This window comes from Lottia gigantea, assembly GCF_000327385.1.
Source record: "Lottia gigantea unplaced genomic scaffold LOTGIsca_5, whole genome shotgun sequence".
Taxonomy (NCBI): Eukaryota; Metazoa; Mollusca; class Gastropoda; family Lottiidae; genus Lottia; species Lottia gigantea.
In genome coordinates this window covers 1,577,379-1,588,882 of record NW_008709715.1, presented here as the reverse complement: position 1 = coordinate 1,588,882, position 11,504 = coordinate 1,577,379, and the positions used below count along the sequence as shown (strand labels likewise).

General features: G+C 31.4%; 1 protein-coding gene across 1 annotated transcript; it reads right to left on the bottom strand.

Annotated features, from left to right (window-relative positions):
* Nucleotides 1-3,474: 3,474 nt before the first annotated feature.
* On the bottom strand, nucleotides 3,475-10,504 carry LOTGIDRAFT_154089 (hypothetical protein; the record flags this gene model as incomplete). The annotated part of the gene is made up of 16 exons (XM_009061814.1): nucleotides 3,475-3,717; nucleotides 3,908-4,075; nucleotides 4,433-4,587; nucleotides 4,867-4,997; nucleotides 5,226-5,376; nucleotides 5,616-5,769; nucleotides 6,031-6,140; nucleotides 6,469-6,617; nucleotides 6,934-7,049; nucleotides 7,197-7,379; nucleotides 7,661-7,757; nucleotides 7,892-8,082; nucleotides 8,457-8,634; nucleotides 9,382-9,597; nucleotides 9,877-9,978; nucleotides 10,401-10,504. 16 exons carry the CDS (start codon nucleotides 10,502-10,504, stop codon nucleotides 3,475-3,477), a joined length of 2,448 nt encoding a protein of 815 aa, XP_009060062.1.
* Nucleotides 10,505-11,504: the final 1,000 nt, after the last annotated feature.

The window sequence follows — 11,504 nt, the reverse complement described above, 5'->3', positions numbered from 1 at the left end:
TTTGTTAGTAATAAGACATAAGCTAAAGGATGCCAGTGATAGTTTACCAGTGAACTTCCAGCTAAGAAAAATGGGCCAGAAACCCAACTAATAACACTCATACCTTATTAAAGATATTAGCTCTTGTGATTAAATTATAAGCAACAACTACCTTAAAATATTTAGCCAGTGACAGATATAATAAGATATCAGTAACATTTAACTAAACCAGTGATAACAAAAATATCAGCAATATCTGAATAAAGGTGACAGTAACAATTAATAGCACTTGACTACAGATATCAGTAGCTCTTGACTACAGATATCAGTAGCACTTGACTACCGATATCAGTAGCACTTAACTACAGATATCAGTAGCACTTGACTACAGATATCAGTAGCACTTGACTACATATATCAGTAGCTCTTGACTAGTTATCAGTAACACTTGACTACTGATATCAGTATCACTCGACCATTGATATCAGTAACACTTGACTACAGATATCAGTAACACTAAACTACAGATATCAGTAACACATGACTACAGATGTCAGTAACACTAAACTACAGATATCAGTAATATTTTACTATAGATAGACATCAGCAACACTTGGTTACTGATATCAGTAACACTTGACTACAGCTGATATCATTAGCACATGGTTATAGATTTCAGTAGCACTTAATAAAGATATCAGTAAAATTTGAATACAGATATCAGTAGCACTTGACTGCAGTTATCAGTATTACTTGACTACAGATATCATTAGCATTTGACTACAGATATCAATCAATATACATTATACGTTTAAAATATATATTGATAATTCAAACTATAATTGAAACTTTTAATTCATATTTTATAATCTTTAGTATATATTTCAAATTTAAATTTCACAATATCTATATAATTTGTCATTTTTACTGAGGATTAGACTAATAATCAACTTTTGGAGATTTTTTAAGTCATTTTTGAGTGTTAAATAAAACATAACAAAAGCACACATAGATTATATAAATAAAAAAAAAATATAAATAAATATACTAGAAAATTAGAATACTATAATACTGCTATAAAACAATGATTGAGTATTAACAAAATAAATTATAAACATAATGTGCATGGTATTATAACATAAATACTAAAGAACAAAAAGATATAAGAACAAAATAAAAATATAAGGTATACAACACAAACATAGCACTTAATAGAGTCTTTCTTAATATGAAAATAAAGGGAATCTAAAATCTTAAATATCTATATTCAATTCATGTATCAATTTCTTTAATGTTCTGTCGAATTGTACACATATGAGGTCTTATCTGGTTATGTACATAAGATTATAATAAGCCAACAGAAATGGTATGCACCTTTAGAATAAATGCTTGAACTTAAATAAATCATAAGTTAAGATCACAAAAGTTGTATAATACAATCAAAACAGAAAAAAAAAACAACATTCAGGATCTTTTCACCAGAAAACGTCTTTCCTTAAGATTCCAGTTATATAACTTAAATATTTTGAGTGGTTCATTGACTTCCAACTTTGATAATATTGTTGATCCGTAAAGGTTAATAATTATTGATCTCTAAAGGTTTACATATTTTGTTCTTTTATTTGTTCATATATAATATCCCTGATTGGTAAAATTTGTTGAGCTCCATAGTGCTTATATTGTTGATACCAGACTATCTAAAATTTGTTGATCCCTGAATATCTAAAATTTGTTATCTTAGATGTGTTAAGTTTTGTTGATCTGACAAAATGATCCTCTTGTTGCATAAGATCAAAACTTGTTGACCTATGTTAATTGTTAACCTGGTTGTTGAAATTTACAAGGTTCATATTGTTAAGATTTGTTAACATTGTTGATCTCTTCTTCAAATTATTTATTGATTGTTAATATTGTTGATGGTTTGTTATTATTGTTGTAGTTATTATGAAAACTAATCGAATATCTTCAACTTTTATAACAAAAAGAGTCTTAAGTTAAGATGTTTCCGCTTAAAATTCCTATAAACGAAATCGAGGTAAAAAATTATTGAGGTAAAATGTTTAATTATTTCTAAAGCCCAACGCAGATGAGGAACAATTTAAGCAAACAATCATCGATCATTTTTTTCACCGTCTGCAGATTACAGAAACATGAACAAAAATGTTCGAGAGAATTGTTCATGAAATCAAACATGTTTGATTTTTTAAAATTGTTCGCCTCCCGAACAATTCTTTGTTCGCCGTCTGCGTTAACGACGAACATTAGCACTGAACATTCATCGACGAAAGACCAATCAGCGATCGAAGCCAGACCACATGACGCTCAAAATGGCGACGTCCAGTGAATCCACCAACACAAAATTTTGGACTGTGGAGAACGAGCAGATTTTAGTAAATATGTGGTTGCAATCTGCCTCAATATATTGTGTTGAACCCATCTTTGTCAACCCGGAAATATCGCCGATACATTGCTGGATCGTCAGCAGACAGCTCCTGTACAAGGTAGCCGAACACACCTTGCTCTTTACGACCTTGAATCCAGGTACGGACCCAAATGCTCCTATTTTCGCCGTCTACGTTGGCGTCTTTTTAAAATTAATAAAATAGCTAACGCAATTTTACATTTTCTCCCGGACGTCGCCATTTTGAGGTCATTTTGCGGAATTATGTTTGTCGTCTGCGGATAACTGAAAACAAATATATTTGTTCGATGTTTCTGTTCGTAGACAGAAATGTTCCTCGTCTGTGTTGGGCTTAAAAATTTGATCTTCAAGTTAATTGGTTTTCTTTATTAAACACAGCCAGCTATTGAAATACCAAAATAATTATGTCATTTGATCTCAGTGACATTAATGTATTTGGTATAGATCTTCAACATATTTATATGTCCAGCTTTCTATCAACAAAACAAGATCATAGAAATGACAAGGCTGATATAAGTAATATTCAAGAAATAAGATTGAAAAGGAATAATACTTTTTGTTTGCATGTTTTAAAAGCAATATATTGGTGATAGCAACATTTAAACTATTCCATCAACATTATTGTTGTTAAACTAACTATTGTCAATCTGATTAAAATACAGATCTTTTATTTTGTTAATTTCAACCTTCAATTCTCTAGAATGTCGACATAAGATGATAGTATTTGGAATGCTTAATTCAAGTAAACCTAACCTTAATTTGGGTTCCTGCAAATAAAATATCTTTGACAGAAGTTTAGTCTTCTAGTTCTGATTATATTACTAAAACAGAAATATTATTATATATGAGCTTTATCAAGTAGGCCTACTACTAATTTAAAGAAATCAGACAGAACAATTCTAATTCAGGAGAATAAATTGTGAATAAATCAAAACTTCTAAAAACTAATTTCAAGTTAAAAATAAATTTTTCAGATCTTTACGAAAAGTATGATCAATAAAAAAACATACTACTCGAGCTGTATTATAATCAGATTGTGCTCCTAGATAAAAATTAGCATCAAACCTAAGATATTATTTGTCATTTTTACAAGGTATTTGTTCCCCAGACAATAAAGCAGCTATATCTAAAACACGTTGTCTATTGGCCACCATATAACACGTTGTTTCCCACATCATATTAATCAATGTTTTATTATCAGAACAATCTAATGGTACATCTTCTGATATCTGGGGACTAAATCTAAAATATGGTACATTTATCATATTACACCATGCTCTAGCTCTATCTACTGGTCTACCTTCAGATAAAGTTGCCTAAAATGAAATTAAATTTGAAAAAAAAAATCAAAATGGTCATATTTTATACACAATTCCACATATAAATCAATATAACACCACTGATAAAAAAATTACCAATACAGCAAGTAAAGAAAGTGGTTAATGATACTAACTCCTCTCATAAAATATACATGAATTTCCATTCAGTAAAAGCATGAGAACTAACCTGGTCAACAAGAAGTTTGCCTAAAGCTGTTAAACCCATTACAGAATTAACAGCATCAAATATACCATCAGGAAAAAATACATCACAGTTCTTAACGACTACTTCTGGAACTCTACCAGTTCCTATTGATAATACACAGCCGATCTGTTGTACTTCATCATATCTATTCTATAAATAAAATATTACAGGTCAAACACTTTCTTTGGCATGCATCAACAAAGTTTCATAAAAAGTGTTGCAAGAAGTACAGTATAATGATATTTATAACCTGGAAAGAGTAAAGCCCTGCTTACATGAGCATGGTTACCTCGACAAGGAAGAGTGGTTCACAGTGAACTGTTCACTACATAAAGGAAGTATAGATCTAAGACTTAATCCAAATTGAACCAATCCAGCTACCAACTACTACAACAACCACCTAGTTTGCAATGTCAGCATCCACTGGAAGCGAATGTAAATTTCTACCTACCTACCACTTCATACGAAATGTAAGAAAAAAATAAGATGACTATCTTTTCTCCTTACCTCCATCTTTAGTCCCTGATTATATTCATTTATTTCTGTTAAAACATCTAGAGTTGGGTTGTTAGCCATTAAACCACCATCTAAGAAACATCCCATACATCTAAAATAACTTGGAGCAGCACCACTAGATCTGGCTGCTTTCCATATTAATTGTTCTAATAAAATAACAACCATATTATGAAATGACATCAGGAACTCTTCTGCATTTTTTGGTCTATGTAAGACAATACCATGTCAAAAGCAATAAAAAATTTGCTACAATCAATTAGAAAAGCTTCTCAGGACTGTGATGCCAAAAGCTCATATAATGAAAATCGATAAATACAGTTTATATTTTGAAATTCTTATGTAAATAGTATTTGAAATATTTGTATTCTTCTAAATGAAAGATGATATAATATAAAATTAGCATATCAAGAAAATCTTAACTGTACCTTCAGGTGGAATTTGTTCATCACCAGCAGGTGGATCATGGGTATGTGGAATTTGAAATGGGTTGGTGTAGTTCCTAAATAAATGGAATTTAGCAGGAAAGGTATTGGCTTTTACCGCAGTTACCATTACTCTGAAATAATATTTCATTTGATCAGTTAATACATAAATATACACTGCTATTTTTGAATCAAGTCTATGCATGTGTTAAAGGCGGGGCTTTATATGTCAATCACAATACAGTCATAAAGAAAACAGTCCTTTATCCATTCAAATATAGAATTAATGTCAGGAAAAATGTATGAACCTGTAAATTATCAGGACATTCAGATGATCTAACAAATAATAACATGGTACATACTTGGCATATTTCAGTTCCGACATTACAGCACTTTCCCCAAATTCTTTCTTCAATAAATTCTCAAAAGCTTCAGAAGGGTATGGTCTCCTGCCAACAAGTACTTCATCCTTTAGTCGGAAATACAGCCCTTTCATATACTGTAGAGATACACCTATATTGGAAAGAAGGATACTGTCTTTAAATACTCATATTAGGGTTATTGATTTGACTCTATTTCTGGACATGTCCGTAGGCCATCCCAAATATCTGATAATCACAAGTCTCGTTTAGGATGGACATGGAGACAGCCAAAAACTGTCAAATTTCAGATACATTGATTTTTGACTACAAGACTCAATGGTATATATAAGGTAAGTGAGATATAACCGTATGTTAAATGAGCCATATTACCTTTAGCAATACCAAGAGCTAATATAGCTCCTGTGCTAGTTCCACCAATCCAATCAAAACATTGATGTATAGGTTTACCAATGGCTTGTTCTATATCCATTAATACTTGTAATAATACTAGACCTCTAATACCACCACCATCTAAACATAGCACCTATAACAAATTGATGACAAACTTCTTTGAGCATACTTTTTCAGGACCTTTGAAGGCTCCTCCAATCTTATGCAGACTTAAAGCACTTTGACTATGTTTGTGGAATTAGGATCATAAGAGTACATTTAATTTTCTTATACAAATGAATCTGATTGTTGCCTGTTTGCCAAACATTAAGAAAGGTTTCTAATTACATGTAATAGTGTTAACCAGCTGGTGATACTCTTTCATCAGAAGTGGATGGTATCAAATATAACTTACTCTATCTCCAGCATTAACTGGTGCTCCAACCATATCTAATACAGATCCTTCTTTATGACTCATTGTAGCACCACAAGCAACATGAGCTGAGAGTAGTTCATCAAATAATGCTGGACAAAAATGTTTCAAAAGTCAATTTCAATTTCAACTTCAATGTAGACTGATATTTTTAGAATGATGTTGATTGATGAAAATATAAAGTTTTGCAAGTTTACAATCATTCTCTGAAAACATCAGTAAAATTTGATTTATCAACTGAATGTGCCAAGATAGTAACGCTATCAGACATAAGATACATATTAAAGAGCTCAATTCAGGAAGATGTCAAGATCAAAATGATGGGCTCCTATACACTTCAGACCATTATACATGACATGTCATTCTTCTTGAACTCATTAATAAACTTTGAAGAAAATGAAATAAAATGATGGTACTTACCTACACTGTCTAGTTTCTGTAAACCTTTCATAGTATCATTAGCTATACCATTATGAGAGCCTTCTGCTACACAGCCCTGTAAACATCCTTTAATATCCACACTACATCTCTTAGCCCCAGCTATATGTAGTAAGTATAATATCAGTTCTCTACAATAGTTTAGTAATATAGGTTAACCATTTTACTAGTTTCTAAAATTATACTAGAATTAAAACACAAAAGAATAATTTCTAGTCCAGTATTATGGTGGGAGAGGGAGGTAGGTCAATCATCTTCAAGTTATGGATCTTAAAAAGGATTATTGGATTATGAAGGGACATTTCAAATTGGGAGAAACCTGAAAAGAAATTCAGAAGTTCATCCTTGATTTTAGATTATGTTATAACTATTCATCCATTTTATTTTAGAGGATTTATTGTCTCTACTTCTGATTATGATTCCTGAATCTCTGCTTAATATACCTACTTGTTCTTTCCTCGCGATGTGGCAGCAATATGCCTTGGAGAATGTTGATTTTTGTTCTTTTGATTTACATTGGCACCAAATACAACAAATACTTGAACAAAATTAACATCGTCATTCTGAAATCATTAAGTTGACATTCTAAATTGCAAAGAATGAAGGGTGTTGTGGGATATATATTATTGGATTACTTTTTTTTTTCAAAGTTTTTTCAGTTCATTCAAAATATAGTTATAAGAAAATAAACGTGAAAATATAATATTTACCATTACAGCCCAATGAAGTGGTGTTTCTTGATTAGAATCTAATATATTACAGTCTGTACCATGACATAACAGAGACATAACAATATCTAATAGTTTCTTCTTAACAATAACATGTAGAGCAGTATCACCAAAATTACTCACAGCATTCATATTACATCCAAATTTAGTCAACATTTCTACAGCCTAATGCAATAAAATACATGTAATGAACAAAAGACAGAAGCAATCTTTTTTTTTTTTACAAAGATAACACCATAATGTTCACAAGGTCCTTGATCAAACCTCTTGGCATTAATTTTCCCTGATTATCTGTAACCCTTTACAGTTGAATGATGGCATTAAAGGTCACTAGACTGTCACTGACCGGGATTAGAATCCATGGCCACATTTTCTTTAAGTCATTGCATGTCTAGGGCCTAATATTAAAGATTTACCGAGGTCAACAAAATTGAGTTTTAACTTACTTCTTTAGTTTGTACCCAATGTAAAGCAGTAGAGCCATATTTATGATCTACAACAGATAACTGGTCTGGATGGTCCCTTAGAATTAACTCAGCTGATCTACAAAAAAAAATTTTACCTTAATTTTCTATACCAGCTAATAGAACAATAGTCAGGCATAAGAAAAACGCAACCAACTGAATGACTTTATTGCCAAAGAACAAATCAGAACAAAGAAGAAATTTGAAACTTACTTCAAGCTATTTTCATGTATAGCTATATGTATTGGTAAAGCATCAGTAGTAGAAATACTAGGATCACAGCCAGCGTGTAACAACATCTCAGTGGCATCTGTTAAATCTAATTTACATGATAAATATAGAGCTGTTTCACCTTTTCCATTTACCCACTGTATCACTTCATTTTTATCATACCTCATTAATATCTGATAATAACAAAATATTTTGAATGCAGACTGACAACCAATACAATTGAAATATCAAATTTTATACTCATAAAAGCTAGTTAGGCATTAGTAGTTTTTCTTATCTATGCATGCATACCCAGTGGAAACAAAGAAATCTACCCTTTCAAATATCTAAAGTCGTGCCTCCTCACAGCAGTTATACAAAGAAATATTTAATTTTTCTACAAGGAATAACAATTGTTTTCAATTGAATTGGGCGAAATAAAAAAGGGCAATGACATGCAGTGTACACAGAAGGTAATTTGGTTGGACCCAGAGCATCTACCATGCTATATTTGTATTCAATGTATTCTTAGTATTCAAAACATAGATGTACAGAATAATATACTAACTGGAATGACAGAAGGTAAATGTTGTACAGCTAAATGATAGGCTGTATTGCCATTCTTATCACAAGTATCTAATTTAAAATCACATTTCATTAATTCTTGTACACACTGAACTTGTAGACCATAGATAGCACATCCTAGAGCACTGGTTTCGTTATCTGTAGATGTTGAATTTATATACCTGAAAAAAGCAATAAAATAACTATTTTATTAAGGTTTAAATTTTGTGTAGCTCTTCCACACAGTTCACTGGGATTTTATGTTCTACTTTACAGCACCTGATTGGACTAATGAAGACTCCAATGCCATGCAGTGTGCACTGTTGGAAATTTTGCCAGGACAGCAGCATAATCTATTTAGGTTTCCAACTGTCAAGGGTTCTTTATTGTTAATAGTTTGTAGGACACAGGACACCTTAGTTTATTGTTCCCTGATGCCTAGATGTTTTTTTCGATGTCAGCTATTTCTACCTGAATTACTAAAAAGGGAAAACAGGTCGACAAATCTCAAGATATAATCTCAAACTATGCTGGGATTGAACCATGGACCACTGTGTTAGTGAGCAAGTGTTTAACTCACTGAGTCACCTCAGCTTGTATATTTGACGTACAGATTTACTCAAGAGCATTTAATTTTTTAATATTACTCTTATGGCATGAATTTTTTTATTTCAAAAAAGGCAAAAATAGAGCCTGAAAAAAAGAAAGAAACATCCATTTTTTAGAAGGATAACAACTTAGGATTACAAGGATCCCATTTACCAGCACTCTTTACTAATCTGTATTCATCTGCAGGTTTACCTAAAATAATGAGAAAAGAAAAACTTCCACCTTTGTTTGAAACATATCAAACTTATGATGTCAAGATTCCTACCCAACTTAAAAAAATACAACTTAAAAATGTTCAGTACCATTTTTCCTTTACTTACTTCGATATAGAAGGATGTCGAAAAGCTTCAAACAATCCGACAAAAGCTGCAACATGAGCTACATTCCATCCATTGTGTTCTCTAATAGTATCTGATATTTTCTGTAGAATATCTTCTTGAAAAACAGAACTACTACTAACTACCAATGGTAATAAAATTGAGCAAAATCTATTAAAAACATTCTTTGCTTCTTCTTCTTTGGTCAACCGAAATAAACTGAAATAAAATTCAATACAGTTATTCAAATCATAAGGTACCAAACTTGATTGTTCTCCCACAAAATGGTAAGAGAACAGATTTCAATATCCAACTGATGTCACAAGAAACTGTGATGATGTCACAAGAATCTGTGATGATGTCACAAGAATCTGTGATTAAATCACAAGAATCTGTGCTTAAATCACAAAAATCTGTGATTAAATCTCAAGAATCTTTGATTAAATCACAAGATTCTGTGATTATGTCAAAATAATCTGTGAATGACTGTGATATTACCTGTAAATCTTATTATTGATACCATTTCCGACTAACACACATTCAAAACATCCTGGTCTTTTATATAGATATAAAAAATCATCTTCATTCACTTTTGTTAAACTAAAACATAGAAGATGCAAAGACATTTTCAACCAGAACATACATTAAAGTTTTATTTCTGTAGTATGAATGGTCAAAAATTTGAAAATAAAAAACAAAGATCACTTAAAAGAACAGATGTCACATTTTTTTGACCAATCATACTGTTCACAGCTCACCATCCATATTTGAGCCTTCAAATCCATGTGTGTCCAGAATTATCTTGAGAACTTGCCATATATAGAAAAGACATACATAGAAATAGGAAAAGAAATTCTGAGTTTTAGATATTTATGATATTTAGGGATTATGAGATTGCTATTACTTTTGAAGACTATTTACATATATTCAAGCCTCAAATCAACCTACAAAATGGCGCACCTGTCCCTTTAATTGCATCTTATACCTTATCTTTGTGAAAGTATTTTATAATCAATAAATACCCTTTAATATTGTCTTGATTTGTAATCTGTACTTTGAAAGGTTTAATATTAGCTGCTGCAGCATTGAATATTCCACCCACAAATGATTTTATATAGCCTGCCATCTTTGAGAATAGACAACTTATCTACATTAGGTCTACAAAGAACTACACTTGTACCTGAAACAAAAATTTGACTCAAATGTAATATATTAAGAAATTAAGTCACTGGGTGGCTCACAATAACACAAGGCTTGTCATAATCCTTCTGACATGGTAAAAGCGTCTACAGGCTATTCACATCGACCATCCCTCAACAGATGGAAATCGAAAAAGAGCAGGCTAATGCCTATGTCCTGGTAATAGTTCTCGTATCCTGTATGGCGTTAGCCCACATAGTGCAAAAAAGTAGGACGTAAAAATCCATTCATTTCTAGCAAAGGGGAAATTAAACGTGGTCAGAGCCCATATTTCTTAAATCCGGATTCAGATTCTTTTGGCAAAACATATATATTATTCAGGTTTAGATTCATAACATCTCTTACAACTTCCAAATACACCTTCCACAAGAGTGAAGGTTTCAGAAGTTTTGAAATCTGAAGTCTTTCCTAAAAAAAAAAACAGTCTAACCTAAACTTCGTTTCTCAATTTATTATGATTTAACCTTAAAATTTAAGAGTTACTTCCCTTCGTAGGGTACAACTAGACACCAAGATGTGGTCAATGCTTCCGTTTTCAAAAATATACAGATGAAAATTAATGCCGAGTTTTCAGTTAAAATCACAATACTAAAGCACAACTGTACTGTAAAGACAAAAATATTAGTGAATATATTACCAAAATGAGTTTAATTAAAATGGTAATGAGTGCCAATTTACAGGGCATGAATTTTGAAATATTTGTATTTAAATTTAAGAACTGGATATGAAACGATTGTGTCTGTTTTTTTTGTTTTTTTTTTATCTAAACTTTACTTTGAAGTCTATTCCCAAATTGTTATTTTAGATTTCGGGCTTTGTTTTACAGTCATCACTTGTTATATATATTAAAGGGGCATTCCGCTTTCTTGTAGGACACAAGACGTCGTAAATAATACCCGAAGTATGCTATTTATATTTATGTACCG